This window comes from Chrysemys picta, chromosome 1 (assembly GCF_011386835.1).
Source record: "Chrysemys picta bellii isolate R12L10 chromosome 1, ASM1138683v2, whole genome shotgun sequence".
Taxonomy (NCBI): Eukaryota; Metazoa; Chordata; order Testudines; family Emydidae; genus Chrysemys; species Chrysemys picta.
The window spans coordinates 41,155,527-41,172,403 of record NC_088791.1 but is presented as its reverse complement, the minus strand read 5'-3'; the positions used below and the strand labels follow the sequence as shown (position 1 = coordinate 41,172,403).

The 16,877-nt window shown below is 40.2% G+C and overlaps 1 protein-coding gene across 9 annotated transcripts in view; it reads right to left on the bottom strand.

Annotated features, from left to right (window-relative positions):
* Positions 1–282: 282 nt before the first annotated feature.
* Positions 283–16,877, bottom strand: part of GRM8 (glutamate metabotropic receptor 8) — a 490,512-nt gene continuing 473,917 nt past the window's right edge. For 4 of the 9 annotated variants that reach the window (XR_010590015.1, XM_065555638.1, XM_065555631.1 and 1 more), the window contains 2 exons: positions 11,640–11,941; positions 751–849 (listed from right to left, as the gene is read on the bottom strand). Coding sequence is in view for 8 of the 9 variants with exons in the window: in XM_065555638.1 (XP_065411710.1) it covers positions 11,645–11,941 (297 nt within the window). In the remaining variant the exon portion in view is untranslated. Of the gene's footprint in view, positions 850–11,639; positions 11,942–16,877 lie in introns of all 9 variants that reach the window. The other 5 variants (XM_065555608.1, XM_065555641.1, XM_065555621.1 and 2 more) reach the window with 2 other exon arrangements.

The window sequence follows — 16,877 nt, the reverse complement described above, 5'->3', positions numbered from 1 at the left end:
TTGGGAAAAATTCCCACCAGCAATTTTAAAATAGTCACAATTTTAAAAACAAATAAATTCACCCACCTCGGAGAGCGCACACACACACGCACGCACATACAGACACCTCCATCAACATGCTTATACTTTACACTGCATTCCTCTGACACCATTATTATTGTTTTAATTATATCCCTCCCCCCCTTTACTGCACATTCTAAACAAACAATAGACAATATTGTCAGGACTTAAAATATTATTTGTTTTTTCTTCCTTAAAACTTCAACGAAACAAGTCTGAACATTTGCAAAACATTCCTTTATTATTAGAAATAAATTATTTTGTATAAAAATTTGCATGCGTCAATCATTGCATTTATTTTAGCACAACCCAGGGCTTCAATTCAGTCAGTCATCACAAGAAACAAATTCATCTTCTTATACAAGTTGAACAATGTGGGACAGGAATGGAAATTCTCACAATCACAAAAAAGTACTTACAAGTATAACATCAGACATGGTTTATTTCAACAGCATTTTTTTTTTCACAAGCTAACATTTGTTTTCCTTTTGTGATTTACTTCCTTTTGTGAGTAAACAGTTTAGAAGTTTGACATTCGGTCTGACTTGTATAAAACTGAGCTTTTCCCTTCCCCACCCCTCCTGCTTTTGGCTCGTTGTTAATCTTTGTCCATTAAGAGACTGACTGTTGAGTTGATTGTAGTCTACAGCTCTTTCCAAGACCGAGGTTTTGGTGGTAGTAAATTCATTGTTTGTTTTTTTTAATTTTCACATACTTCAGGTGTGTTTCATTTCCCTGCTCAGTTTGCATGATTGCTGTAGCTGACATATGTTGTCTTGGTAGAGGAAGCTGCAAAGCAAAAAAAAAGAAAAGAAAAGAGCAAAGTTACATTTCAGGTTTTGGAATCAACATAAAGCACTTTGTGTAGCAATTAAATTAATTTATATTTAGTCAGCATTCAGCTGTATAATCAACTTCACCAAGGTCCCAATTCAAGAAACCACATAAGTGTATGCTTCAAGTTAAGAATATGCTTAAGTGCTTTTCTGAATAGCTTGCTGGAAACAGGACCCAAATACTGTGCTTTTGGTGACATTTTATTTCTGTGTGGTTTAGGGGTAACATGATGGCTGGTGGGTGAGAAAAAGACACACAGCTCTTTATTCTACAAACTATTGGGCATATTTCATATCTCTTGCTGGCTAGTTGTGTTTTTTTCAATATAATATGCTGTGCCTTAGTTTCAATGTTTTATTGGGCTAATTTAAAAAAAATTAGCAAAATGCTGTAAATTCCTTTCACATCTGGGGCTTGAGTCACTCTCCAATTTCCGCTGATGGAGGCTGGCTAGGCATCCACTGGTGGAACGGAGACCTAGGAGGGAGTTACAGACACGTAAGACATCCACAACTCCTGTTATATGATGGGAAAGAGGCCAAAGGTGGCTGATGCAGCCCTGAAAGTGGGTAATGCTGGCTGATGAAGGTATGTGACCAGCATTCTCAGGAGATGCTCTGACATAGAACATCTCTCCTCCAGGAAGTGTCTACAGGTGTGTTTACTAGAAAGCCCCGACTGTACTTTAAAACTGCCCTCCTGTGGTGATATTCCCCGGGCAGATTAATAGCATCAACAGCACCACCCTTTCTTACAAGTGAATTTCCCCTTAGTTCAGAGATTCTCCTGCTTGTTCAGAAAGGTGCAATATTTGAGGATAGTCAGCTCCTGGACTATTGTTAAGCTAAAATGGTGATAAGTCACTGAACCTAAATATAGTATTGGGCATGTCTACCTGGCAGCCACTGTTCCTTATTGTTGTTAGAGATGTAGGGCCCGGTTCTCCATTAATGTACTCAGATAGAGTTGGCAATGGTGGCTTCAGAGTACCACAGGCAGCTCCCTGATCCCCATCTGCACGGACCCAGCAGAACTTAGAGCAGTAGGGTGCTGACTCTGTCTTCCACCACTGTTATAAAGTCTGTAGGGCATCAAGTGCAAAGGAGCTCGGCTTCAGCACACTCCTTTCTGTCTCTAGCCTGCCTCTGACATACTCCATTTACCCCAGTGGGTGGTGGCAGCTGGCAGCACAAAATGAACTTAGTGGTCTAGAGAATCTGGCCCATATAATTCTATACTCATGCCAATTTAAATCATGAGTAACTGCACTGATGTCACTACTCCATAAGACTGCAATTCTGCAAAGACTTAGGCCATAAGTAGTTCCATTGTCTTCACTTGGATGGCTCATGTGCTTGAAGTTAAGTAGTGCAGGATCAGGCCTAAATATATAACTCCACTGAGGTCAATGAAGCTACACCAGGGTAAAACTGGTGTAAGCTCAGAATCAAGGCTAACACAGTATCAATCAAGCTTTTTTGCTTTTTCTCTCTCTGAGTACAGTCCTTTGCTATGTAGTATTGGATAGGAATCCACTGATATTGTTACATAGCTGAAATAGGAAAAGACATCTTCACACTGTCTAAACCTGACCTGGGAATCTGACGGTGATGGTGGAAGAATAGAAATACAGAAGCAAGGAAATACAATCTTCTCTGACCCACCCCCCAGTCCCACTACATTATGTACAGAACTGCGTTATTGTAAGATCACTAGGTAGATATAAATAATGAAATATGCTGTGTAAAGTTCATGTTTGTGTTTTGATTTCTAGGGAATGTGACTCTAAGCCTCCAGTTGCAGCTTTGGAAGACACTAGAGAACCAGCCCACTGAAAGTCAAATCTGATTTGACTTTTTCCATTAGGATATGGGAATGCATAATCATGAGAACACAAACATCAAAACAACTGTCAAAGAGCTTGTTGTTTATCACCACACATACAGGTACCTCCAGTTTTGGAGTTTCAGAAGTATGACCCCTAAGAAGGTTTGGATGTGAATTCTAAAACTCAGCTCAGTGAAAACCAGCAAGTAAATTGTGTTGCTTACAAAAATAAGAGACCGGTGGCAGTCCCACTTCAAGAGAAGACTACTCTGAGCAGATGCGGAGCAAGGCCTTCATATGACTCTGCTTAAGGATCAGAGTACCCCATTCCTGACAGGAAATAGCCCTGCTCCTGGAGTACCAAGACTCTTTAAGCAAATATAGCCAAATTCATGTTTTTTCAGAACTTTCGCATGGAACATGAGACTCCTTTGTGAGCTCTCTCTCACGCTCCCACAGCTGGATTGTTGAAGAGATTGCTTTCACTCTGCCCTGTATTCTCCCATCTGGGAATACAATATGATTGCTGAAACTGGACCAATTTCTTTAGAACATAAAGTGATTTTGTTCCCAGTAAAACATGTGTAAATAAAACACACGTATGCAAATTGGACAGGTTCCTTTTTTGTGTCTGGGAAAAGAACTAATGTTGAATTATCTGCCAGACTGAATACAGTGCTTTGATGCATCTCGTGGTGGATGAATCAAGAAGAAGAAAGTAAAAATCAATAAGTAGGTGTATTCCTTATAATAGGACTTTGGAATAAATCCAATTTTATTTTTAAAGTATTCCCATGGTGGGTTTATATAGTAGTTCACACTGTGATAACACTAATCCCACTGCCATACTGGAAAAATCAGACCACTGGCATATTCAGCTTTTCTCTTTTTATTTGATAAATACCTTACGTATCTATACAGTTTATGCTAATGAGTCTGCAGCTCCTGTTTGGGATGTAAGAGCCTCAACAGCTAGTTTATTGGGCTTTAAGACTGTGAACATTTCAGAGTTGTTGCATGGACCACACTCGGCAAGCTTATCTGGCCAGGGAGGGCAACAAACTTGACTCATCATGCTCCTGGAAATACCCTTTACAAACCCATTTATTACTCTGCTCTTGGAATGAGACAACAGAAGTAAACCAAAACAAAAGGATTTAGAGTTGTATAGAAACATTATCATGGGATGTCCTATATGTATTTAAAATAGGTGACATAGTTGTTTCTTCAGTTGACCCACCTGCACATGTTTTTTTTCTTCGCTTCCTGCCCTATATAGCTGTATAATTTGTTTTACGCTGGTAAATGTGCACCATACTCCACTCAAGATGGACCTGTGTTTCAATGAGGGTGAAATGGAGCTGGGAAGGAGGGATGTAGAGAGCAGGGGTCTTGGATGGGAGATTAAAGGACTTCTGACCCCTGTCCCCCACTTCCTGAAAATGTATGCTGGGAGGAGATTCCCCAATGTCCGTTAGGAGTGTCATCGCCCATTCCTTACGAACAACAGGATGTTTGATAAGACCTGCCTAAGCACCAAGATTTAACCCACCACTCCCGAACTTTAAATGCCTCATTAGGACCACACCCAAACCCTCAAGAGCCTTAACTTGTCCCCTGCCAAGCCTGTTTTGGATCCATCCCTAGCAGAGGAATTATAAATTGATTGAGGTTCATTTGGGGCTCAGGAGCCAATCTGGTCCTTAGGAGTCTACTAAACCAGCTTGCAGAGTCCAATGGTATGTCCTCACTTTGAGCTGGGGGTGTGATTCCCATCTGGAGGAAAATTACTAGCTTTGGTGGAAATAGCATGCTAAAAATATTGTGTAGGCATGGTGGTACAAGTGGCAGGAGGGGCTAGTCCTACCAGATATGTACCCGTGTGAGACCGCAAGCACGTACTCGGGGCAGCTAGCCTCTTCCGCAGCTTGTGACGCAGTGGCTATACTCTAGTTTTAGAGTGCTAGCTCTATCAGTGCTAGTGCGGGTAGACATATCCCTAGAACCTAGCCTGTCCCACTGCTCCAGCTTGAAGTGCAAACATACCCTACATTGAATAGCGGTTGTGCTGCTTTGGGCTTTCTTTATGGTCATACACTGTAAATATAAAATATTTTTACAACTTCCACATTTTCCACATTCCAGACTAATACCACACTGAAGGCAATAATTTCCCATTTTTCATTAAGGGCCTAAGCCTGCAAGATGCTGAGGTGTATAGTACCTCTGAGGCAGTGTTCACTACCTGGCAGGATTTGACCCTTTGATTCCATGTGGCAGCCAACTCTTCAAGTGTCATTAGAAGCAGAGCTAGCATATCTGAATGCAAAAACTCCACATGCCCAGATCATGAAATTGGAGCACTTAGAACAGCGAAGGCTAGGGTGATGACTAGGGCTCCGTATTTGTCACAGAGGTCATGGAAGTCACAGATTCCGTGATTTCCTGTGACCTCTGTGACTTCTGCAGCGGCTCTGCAGCCAGCCGCTCGGGCGGCCGTACAGCCAGCCGCACTGGCTGCTGCTCTGGTGGCTTCGGGCAGCTGGCTCTTGGGACCACCCGAGTAGCGGCCAATGTGGCTGCCCCAGGACCACCTGAGAAGTGGTCCCAGGGAGGCCGGAGCAGCAGCTGGCCCTGGGGCTCCCCCTGGTGGTGGCTAGAGCAGCCGCTGGCTCCTCGGGGCTCCCCCTCATGGTGGCAGCCAGAGCAGCCATTAGCTTCCTACGGCTCCCCCCATGGCAGGGGCCGGAGCAGCTGCTGGCCCCCTGGGTAGGGTTGCCAACCCTCCAGGATTGTCCTGGAGTCTCCAGGAATTAAAGATGAATCTTTAATTAAAAAGACTATGTCATGTGATGAAAACTCCAGGTATACGTCCAACCCAAATTGGGTATTCTACCCCCGGGACTCCCTTCCCCCCCCCCCCCCAGCGGCAACTGGAGCTGCTTTTGCCTCCGCGGGGCTCCCCCCCCCCAGCAGTGCCCCACCAGGGCTCCCTGCCTGGAGCTGGTGCCACGGGTCTTCCCCCCGCCCTGGCAGCTGGTGCCAGGCCCTCAGCCCCAGGATTCAATCAGGGGTATTTATGGTCTAAGTAACGGACAGGTCACAGGCCGTGATTTTTTGTTTCTTGCCCATGACCTGTCCATGATTTCTAATAAAAATACCCAGCATTAAATCAGCCTTAGTAATGACAAAGCAAAGCAGCACATCGAGGCCCTGATCCTGCATGCTTCCCCATGTGGTTCAGTCCCTGCACTCCTGTGGAACACTATGGGTGTGAAGATGTGCCCACATGAAATAGCTTGCAGGATCAATGCCTTGGTGTAGAGACATCTATGCATGAAACAAATTATAAACCAGCAACCTGTGGTGCACATTTTCAATCCTCTACATGCAATTAAGGAATAATGGTAGGCTAATATTAGCATGAGTTCAGAAATATGGAAATCTAAGTGCCTTGTTTGAGAAATGCAATTTTATATCTTCATTTCCCAGGTTTTGAATGTTTTCATTCTTTTGAATGGTAAAATACAGTCAAACCATTGTTATGTGCTCGAACCTTAATGACAACTTAACTATAAAAAAATATCTGTGGGAACATATATTTGCATAAGAGTTTCACAATATAGAGAAATAAATTTACAGTTGTGGTTACCAATGAGAACCACAATATTATTTGGAAAGCAATTTAAAATCTATATTTTATTAAAACCAAAGGAAGGTTGTGCTAAGTCCAGTTATTACAGCTGGCCAACATTCTCCAAACATTGAGTTTGTTATGCAATTTTTGTAAAAAAATTCAATGAAAGTCAGGTTTTTTTAAACAACTCAACCTATGATTTAGCATATAAATCACCTGTGATTAAGTTGTCTTGGATGAAAGTTACTACATAGAGATACTGTGCTATCATTTATTTTATTTTCATACTGTATTACAAAACCTACACATTTCTTCTTCTTACTAGATATTTATCAGTGGCATCATTAGGATAAAATAAGGGCATAGAACCCCGCCATACTTGTTTGAGTATTTTTTCTTCCAGTTTTACCAGGCAATGCCAATGATGGAAATTGGCATTGAATATTCAGGATTAGCTTTGTGAAAATAGACTGGGAATATATTAGTGGCTTTGACTCAATAGTTCTCTACTGAATACCAAGTTACTGATGGGCCCATATTGATTCCCACAGTTTGCTTCAGTTCACTGCAACTTTCTAGAAGGCCAGAAAGAGCTTGTTGTAAACACAAACAAAACAGAAGATGGAGTTTGGGGTCATAAACCAACACAGAACAAAAACAGAGAGTGAAATCACAAACATCAAACAGAGAGGGCAGAAAAGTAAACAAACATGAAGAAAGAAACAAAGGAATGAAACACAAAAGAAGGAGGGGAGGGGGAACTAACAGAGAACGTGATAGTGAATCAGCTGACGCAAGTGATTGCTGAACAGAGAAGCTAATGGAAACAATCAGCATTGGAAAGGCCTGGAATACCTGGCCCCTTGGTGCCTGGAAAGAGGACAAGGGGTGAGGGGCACCTGAGATTCACTATTACCTGTTGTGGGAGAAGAAGATTCTCATATGAGCCATCTAGAGTACTCTGTTGGGCACAATGTGTTTGATCCCAGCCCAAAAGAAGCTAAAGTAGAGGACTGCTTGGTCTGCCCTTAATGGGAGTAGCATGGAAGCTTCAACAGAGATCATTTAAGCCCCTAGGTCATCCCTTGCTCTCTGCAAAGGTCTGGTGCATTTGGATGAATGGAGGTTGAATGAAGACTAAGAACTCCTGTTTAATCAAGCCACCTGGGGAGCCCTGTTAGGCAGTAACTAAACTCCAGTGAGTAATGCTGTAATATATGAGTTTTGTACATGACTGCAGACAGAGAGATCTCATTTAGCTTAAGCAGTAGTGGTTTTTCCTTTATAGAACTGAAGGATAAGGGTTCTACTCCCAGATCTCTAGAGTAGTGTGTAATTTATCTTGCATTTTTTTCTCTGCTGTCTGAAGCAAATGGCTTTGGTACAGTCTATGGGTGAAATCCTGGCCCCATTGAAATCTGTGAGTTTTGCCATTAACTTCAAAGGGGCCAGGATTTCAGCACATGCCTAGAAGAGAGATTTTGACAGGAAAACAATGATTGGTGAATGGTCAAGCACAGGAGAGTAGGGGCATAGATTAAAAGAAATGGACCCAAGAAATGCAAAAAAAAAAAAAAAAAAGATATAAAGGACAGAGCTAAAGCACAGAATAAAGGGCAGACAAAAGGGAAAAATAACAAAAGAGTAAATGGCTGTAGTGAGTAAAATATAAACAACACTCAGTAGATAAAAACCGTAGGAAGAAGAAGAATTTAAAGAGAGAAAAAGTGTGTATGGGGAGAGCGAGTAAGGAATTGCAAAGCACCAGAAAAGAGCGGGGTGAGGGAGAAAATGCAGCAGAAACAAGGACACTAAGAAAAAGAAAAAGGCAGAGAGCAAGCAGAAGAACAGAGAACAGAATAATAAAAAGGTGGACTATGGAAAAAATCAAAATATACAGGACAATGAAAAAAACAAAAAGGCACCTGAGAAAGACAGCCAGAATAATACAGATCTTGTCAGAGGAATCATCAGAATGAGAAGAATAGGAGAAAAGAAAACCAAATTTGGTGATTGTCTGGTATTAACCTCCTTGTGCCTCTGTTTATTGCCCAGTGTTCACTTGACCACATGCTGACTTTCACTCTGCCCTGTCTGCTTACTCCCTGCTGGTGACTGATCAGGCACACCTGATCCCTGCTTTGGACCTGATCCTGCAGACCTTTTGAAAGAAAAATCTTCCTTTGATTTCAACAGGAATTACTTCTGCATCTAGGCTGCTGAATCAAGTCTTCTGGGTCAGATCTTGAACTGGTATAAATTGGTATAGCTCCATCAAAGTCCATGTTTTACAGCAGTTGAATACAATCCTTTTGTAGTTATCCTGATGTATTGTGCCTACTGATTTCTCTCTGTTGCCCTCCTGCCTCTTCAAGTGGCAAATTTTGTCCTCAGACACATGCAAACAGCTCCCTTTACTTTAGCATATATATAAATGGAATCAGAATTTGGCTGCATATCTTTAAATAAGAAATCCCAGAATGCACCCTTGATGCCTCCCAAAAATCAGCAAACAAATTCACTTCTTCCGGTTTGTGCTTTGATAGTAAGCTGTAGTTGTTGTCATCAGCATCAGCATCGTCGGTTAGGTAAGGGGCGGGAAACTTCTCTCTCCATTTCTGGAGTGCTAGTGATACCCTGATTTCATACATTCTCTAACTTTCTCCATTTTTGGAGTGCAAGTGACAGCCTGCTATTCTCTAGGTAAGACTTACATGCTGGAACTGTGATCACCTAATAACAATTTGAGACTGGGTTACAGGTGTCAATTCGAAGAGACATTTTTCTGTATTTTGGGGGTTATTACAGCTGATCTAGGGGAAAGCGTTTATTTTAATGTATCCTTCACTACAGCCTCAAACACTTTTTGACAATAGTTATTTTGGCAGAAAAGAGAAAAGTTAACAAAATCTAACGGATATAGTATGTTTTTTGAAAACCTAATAGCCCATTCTTTTAGCCAAGCCGGGTCAATTACATGAGGCTAGCTCTCTAGAATGGGAATTTGTTGATTTTTTTGCATACTTGCCTATGGAGCATAACAGTATATGGATCAAAGCCTTGAAGAAATGTACTACTGAGGCGCTTGAAAATTATCTAGGTGTGCTAGTGTTAAATCAGGTTTAGAATACGGCAAATTGATACTTCCCTGCGTGCGTCACACTGCTGGAGAAAGCAGACTTGCTTCCAGTGGCAGCTGTTTTCATGAATTATGCATAGTCATAGTTAAAAGAATACCAGACACAGCATTTCTTCTTCATTAGGTACAGTTGATAAATCTCAGGTACACAGGGCTTTCTTACCATCTCCTTCTGCACCCCATTGTGGAACTATATTTGACCTTTTTCTCTGATGTTGATTATTTTGCCAACTCAGCAAGGAAACTCTCTTTCTTCCCCCTCCCTGTATTTTCTTTTGGTGACTTATGAAGAATTGTAAGAGATGTAGGGGTTTTCATATTTACATGCTGACATCTGATCTACAGAGAATTTCATCATCATTTCCCCCTCTGGTATAGGTTGTAGTATGAAACTATGGAAATCCAAAGGCAGTGTCTTCATTGCTTCATCTGGTAGTTACACACTTTTGAATGGCCACAAGTTTAGCAGGCGAATTATTGAATTTTTAAAAGTGTTCAGTATCCTCCAACAAGTGAGTTATGGAACAAATCTAAGCTCCTTACTCACTTTTTACACTATACTTCACTCTGGTGAACTCTGACTGAATTCATTAGGAGTTCCATGTGAAAGGATTTGGTCTAATAACTTTCACAATCCTATGTGCAGTGGTTTGTCGGTGTGCACAAGCAAAATATTATTATTTAATTTTCCTTAAACCTCAGGAGTAATAATAATTCAGAAAACTCTAGAGGATCTATTTGCAGCATAATGGGAGGAATTAGTCCTTAACCATAACAGGAACTACACCATTTCACTGAAGCTCTAACGCCAACATAGAAACTTATGTTCTATTACCACTGGATTTGGGAAAGGGCAATCATTGGCTTTATTCAAAAACATTTTATTTTATTTTTTTGTTCAGAAGTACAGTTAATCAGGCTTTATTACTAGAGTTGGGCAAAAAATTGATTTTTCAATTTGCTGGCAATTCCAAAAATAAAAATAAAAAATTAAAAACAATATTTTAGGTTGACCTGACAAACAAAATTCTTGGTGAATCAAAGAATAAAATAAAATTTGTTTGGGGCTGAATGAAACATTATATTTTGATAAAATTTAAATGTTTCATTTCAGTTTTGACCATTTTATGTTTATGATTTTTTAAAAATACAATTAAAGGAAATGTTCAAATGAAAAGTCATTTCAAACTAAAAAATCAAAAGGGTCCATTTAGAAAATGTCAAAATGAAATAGTTTGAATTTTTTTGGTGATTTTTTAAATTTCCAAAACAATTTTGGCAAAGCCAGTATGAATTCACTAAATGTTTTGGTGTCACTGAATCTGCAATTGTCAATGAAAAAGGCAGAGTACAGAAAACATTCACTCAGCTCTATTTATGACATGCTGCTGTATGGAAGTTATAATAATTTAACAATTCCTAAGAGATGTGCCAGGATTCAAAGACCTTCCAGATGTGGAAAATATTCTCTTCCCACTTCTATCCTTTGGTAAATCTAAAAATAGATTTGTCTAATCTATATGTGCGTGAACACTTGGAACATAGATACTAATGTTAAATTTCTGTAAATTTAAAAAGGGATCCACTACTGTTTGTACAAAATAAAAAACTGTAGCAAAGACTTGGGTGATGGGATCATGCGGTACTTTTTGTTTTTCAAAAGTCCTCACCAGGTGGAGACAGGCAGCCATTTTAGGACTACAGATAAATCATAGGAAATGCACAAGTTATACAAAAAATTTTAGTACAGGGTAGAAGGTTAAGGAAGGAATATTTTCACCCATGTCTAGTTGTAGTTTAAAAAATAATGTAGAATGTGAAGCCATATTTTTCAAAAGTCTTGAAAATGACTCACCTAAATATATCCTCAGAAGTGTCAGTATATAATGAGACTGCCATAGTAAAACACGATGCAACAAATTAGTGCCAGCTTAGGCCACATCATTTAAAAAGATGTGGGTTTTCCAAAATGTGTTTATGTTTTGTAATCACCGGTTGTCACCCATAAAAAAGATTTGCATGTAGGCAAACCTTTGCTCAAAGGTACTTGAATTCTGACACGTCTCTGCATTCATGCAGTACAAGCAAAGAAAAGAATAACGTTTACAATTAAAAGTGAATGCATTCTTGCGAACGTACATCTATTAGGAAGTGTTTCCACTCTTGACCATGGGAAAGTCTACAGATGACTTACTGTTGGTGTCAAGACTTTCACACAGTTCAGTTTTGACCTCGCCATTTGGTCTGTCGTTTCCTTTTTGGATCAGTTTGCTTTGCATTGTGGCAGCTGTCACAACAGCCTTGAAGCTCCTCTTCCGTTTTTGAACATTCTGCTCTGGATGAAAAATGATAATATAAACCTTGGGCATGTAGAGCATGCCCAGAGATACTGAAGCACTTAAACTCATGGAGACAGTAAGTGTTGTTGTCTGGATGTACATCTGGGGGGAAAAACAACATGAAAACTAATGTTTGTATGACTGATAGGAAATACATAGGCAAATGCATTAATTGTCTTAAAAATATTAACTGAACATGGAAATGGTATCATGCTGTCACTTGACAGTGACAGCATGAAGGAAGCTTCACTCAGATTGTCTTTAATTATAGTCAAGTGTTCTTTTTTCTTCCACTAAAGAGTGGGTGGTAGAAGCAGCTAATGCTTATTAAACTCCATTCCCCTAAAAATAATTAAGGCTCTGAACCACCTACATTTTCAGATTATAAACAAATGTGTCTGTGCAGACATAATATACAACAAGGCTGACAACAAGGTTAGCCCTGTATCATCTATTCTAATAAACAGAAGCTTCTGGAATAATATGCCATTCACTGATGCACCAGTGCATGCAATACTGTTCAACTGGCAACATGCTTAACACAGAATCTAATGAGAAACATTTGATTTACTGTTTGACTCCTGTGCCTGGAAGAAAATGAGTTTCTCCACAGTGAAGCTTGAATACCATTTCTTTTAACATTTGTACATTACAGTTGAATTCTAATCATACTATTAAGTGGCACATAACAAATACTCTTATATGCTATGGACTTTGTAAATAGAAAATTGGAATATAGTATCTCCAGGGAACCAGTTTGAAATAGACCTCTATCCCCTACAGACAAACAGGAAGAATTACCATCTCAAAGGGAGTGTTCTGTCTATCACTTATTACTATGAAAACCAAGCTATTCTGATCTTTTCCTGCCTGGGAAGAAAAGGTGATGATGGCTCCCTGGTAATAAACACAGAGGGCAAATATTTATTCAAAAAAAGCACATTAAAATACTCATTGTGGCTTTGTTCAACAGTTACCTCTCATAGAGGATTTTATATTATTAAACAAGAATTTTACCTACAATTCTGCATGGCTTACTCCAATTTCTCTTTCCAGCTTGACAATACTGTGACTTTACCAGAAGGAACACTGAGCCCACTCTATGGGACAGAGTGAAATATATTCCACCTCCTGACAGCTCCACCAACATTTAATCTAAGTGTGGGATGTGTTTTTATGGCATAGTGACTATCATCATGAGATACGGTACTAAGAATCTGTCAATAATGTCAATCTCCAGATCAACTCTTTTCACTACAGCCAATACCCTCAGTAAATCAGACTTTAGCAGAAAATTAAAGATGTAATAAGCTGGCCCAGAATAACCCAAACAGTGGCACATTTTGAGTGTTCTTCAACTCATGAACAAAGTTTTTCCATTAGCTACTTTACCCTTAGAAATCACAAACAGTGCTATCACTTAAAGCACCATTACATGAAAAGTGTAACAGATTTGCTTAAGTGGTGTGAACTCACACCATGGGGACACTCCACGAACTATCGGTGGTATTCTATAGATAATGTGTCAAATCTCACCAAAAAGCCAACAGTGCCCTGTGCAATTTACCACCTGGGTAGAGATCTAGCACTTTTAAACCTGACAACACTACGCACACTAAATGTAGAGTTGTCATTCTCCATGGAGTTGTCTGCATGCAACTGTCAAGATAATAAGGTTCAAAGGATTTTGCATTTTGTTACTGGAAGCGGTATGCAGCACTTCCTTCATTTAAATAATACATCACCTGTAATAGCTCCAAAAGTGGATAAACCCCAATTGTGTACTCACACCAGTATAAATCTGGAGGAATGCCATTGATTTCAATCCAGTTGATCTGGATTTACATTGGTGTAACTAAGAGCAGAGTTTGGCCCACAGAAGCCTTAAGATTTGTCCAGGTAACCTTATATGGTTAAAATAACTGGAAGGTTTTTCCAACCTTATATGGAAAGATGTTTGCACATGTATGAAATGCATATTTTACATACAAATGGCATCAATGCCTGTTGGCTGCTTTAAATAGTGAATATAATCTGAAGACAAAGCACATTACAGATGCCATTCCTGCCAATAGGACTATTCAGCAGCTAATAATTGTTTTGTTCTTTCAGGTTCCATTTATTTGGTGCAACTAATATGCCCTGTGTTTTACCGACTGAGAAGGAGGCAAGGAGATTCCATTCATTGCTGGAATAAGTTTAAACCCATTGTTGGCATAATTTAAATCCAGAGAGTTATAATTTACACTCCAAGGATCTTATTACTGTGGACTACATTGCGCCACTTAGACACAGCCCTGCAATGTGAAAGGGAAAACTCAGGATGAAATGTGCCTCAGGGAGCCAATTTCTTCCCTGAGCTCCCAAGTACACAGTGTGGGTGTTCAGGCTGCACCATCCAGACTATGCCTGCCGCCTCCCTGTTTCTCCACAACTTTTGGAGGGAAGTGTTTATCCCCATGGAGAGAACAGTTCTCCTTTCCTTGTATGCTGGTGCAAGGGCCAGATAAAACCTGCCTGTATGTTATTACTTAAAACTGCAGCTTTAGAAAACATTTGCAGTAAAACACAAAATACATTAAACTTGATTTCACATTCTCACATACACCTCTACCCTGATATAACGCGACCCGATATAACACGAATTTGGATATAACGCAGTAAAGCAGCGCTCGGGGGGGGGGGGGGGGGGCTGTGCACTCCGGCAGATCAAAGCAAGTTCGATATAATGCAGTTTCACCTATAATGCGGTAAGATTTTTTGGCTCCCAAGGACAGCGTTATATCGGGGTAGAGGTGTAGTTTGAAATTAGCTCCTGATTCATCCAAAGCTTAGCTTTGACCAAGGTTTGTTCAAAACTGGGCCTCATCTGTGGATTGAAATCAGGCAGTTTGTAGTTTCACATGGTTTCCATTTGGAACTAGGCGAAACTTGGCCCTTTTCACTGAGTTTTACTTTAAAGTTCTAGGTGTATTCCAGTCTGAAACTCAAAGTGAAACTCAGGGATGCAAATGTGCACAGAGCAGGACCAAAGGCAATGTTGCATGAATCCACAAAAATGGAGCCACCTAGTTTTGCACAGTTCTGCTTACATTTAGAGAGAGGCCCAAGCCAAAGTGCAGGATACAAACACTCCCAGGTTTGGAGAAGGGTGGATCCAAACTTTGTAACGGGGGCCCGTCTTGTCTTATATCACTCATCTCGACATTAGTTCATAACCCAATTAGCCCAATCAGTTCTACTATAAGTAAAGAACATATAGGCATGGAGAAAGAAGGAAAGAAAAATAATACCCTTCTGGTACTGCAACCAAAGACCATCAGAAAACTGTTTTTTTGCGTGTAATGAGAATGGATAGTGCTTGCACCAGTTCCCATTCCTATTACCATCCTTGTCACAAAAAATGGAATTTTTCTATTGTGATACTTTCTGTTTGGCCCATAAAGAACGCTGTTGCTAGGAGCTGCTATCACTGATTTGATTGCACTTGCTCTCGACTGTGTCACTGCTGTCCTTCTCCATTCCAAAGGAAACAAACCCAGATCCCAAACTTTGGGCCTAATGCAGCCCCAGTGCCTTAAAATGGTTTGGATCAGGCTCCTTTATAAGATTTATCCATTGCGAAAATTGTGATTGCCTGCAAGTTTTCTCTGGATTTTACTAATCTAAGCTTCGACTGAAAAAAACAAAGTTTTTGCCTTTCAGGTTGCAAAGATAAGTTTTCGCAATACAGTATTTATAATGACTGTTGTGTTTTTGAATCAGACACCAGACATACTGAAACATTAGCACTAAAATAGGTGTGACCATAGCCTATTGTTCTTAATGATGAACTACCTCGGAAATTTAATTATGGCTACTTAAATGCTGAGATTGTCAAGCATTTTACTGCTAATTATTTTACCAGGAACATTGAGATGCTGTGATTAATATAGCGCTGCTGAACGTACCTGTCAAATTCTCATGTTCCATTAATAACAAGGCTTCATGTTTTGATTATGGAAACAGCAAATGATTTTTAATGAAATTGTTTGATTATTTGGTTAATATTAGGGTAAAGGTGGTGTCTTATATCATTTAAAATTTACTCCACTAACAGAGAAAACTGCCTAGAGCCCTGAGTGGAGGAATCCCGTGAACAAGTATGTTGTACCCATGATTTGAGTATTGCGCCGGCTTTCAATTAGTGTCTGGTTGACTTCAAGAAAGACATTGCTGAGGTGTCCTCTTCTTTGCAGGTCCAACCCTGCAAGGTGATAAGCACCAACTCCCGCTGGAGCCAATGGGAGCTGAGGGCACTGAACAACTTGCTAGACTTGTAAAGGCTGTCTCTTGATCACTTTACTGCATAGCCCCATTGCAGCATTCAGCTCAGCTTGGAGGCAGTCTGACAGCCCCTGTGCTTAAACACTCCAGGCCTGATTCCCTGTTCTTCTGCAGCTTGTACCATCATTTACACTAATGCAAAGCAAGTGCAAATGACTACACAAGATGAAGGGCAAAGGGAAAAGAACCTCTCCATGTCTAGTGTCAGACCTTTCTCTTATGAGGCTCTTTTCAATCTTTAAAATTCACTCCTCTGGCACCCTGCCAGAGCCCAGGTCCAGTGAGCTGCAGAACATTATATATTTGGTTTAACTTTTGTCTGACTCTTATCTTCTGTTTGATTTTATTCCTGACAAAAGGATAGTGGCTTTTTAATCACTGTGCATTGTGGGTAGTTTTATCCTTCTGTGTAAATAAATGGCTGGCTGCTACAGCAAGAGCTGCACTAAAAATCAATAAAATAAATGAACAACAGCAAAGACAGTTCAGTTCAATAAGCTAGCAAATACTAAATGATCCTCCGTGTGTCTCACAGTGGTAGCTAACCGTAAGATATAGGAGTCTAGGAGTTAGGCTGCCACCACTGGGGTAAGTTTAAAAGAACTACACACTCAGTTAGGCCAGGTCTACACTACAACTTACTTTGGTATAACTTACATCACTTAAGGGTGTGAATAAGCCACCCTCCTGAGCGACATAAGTTACACCGACC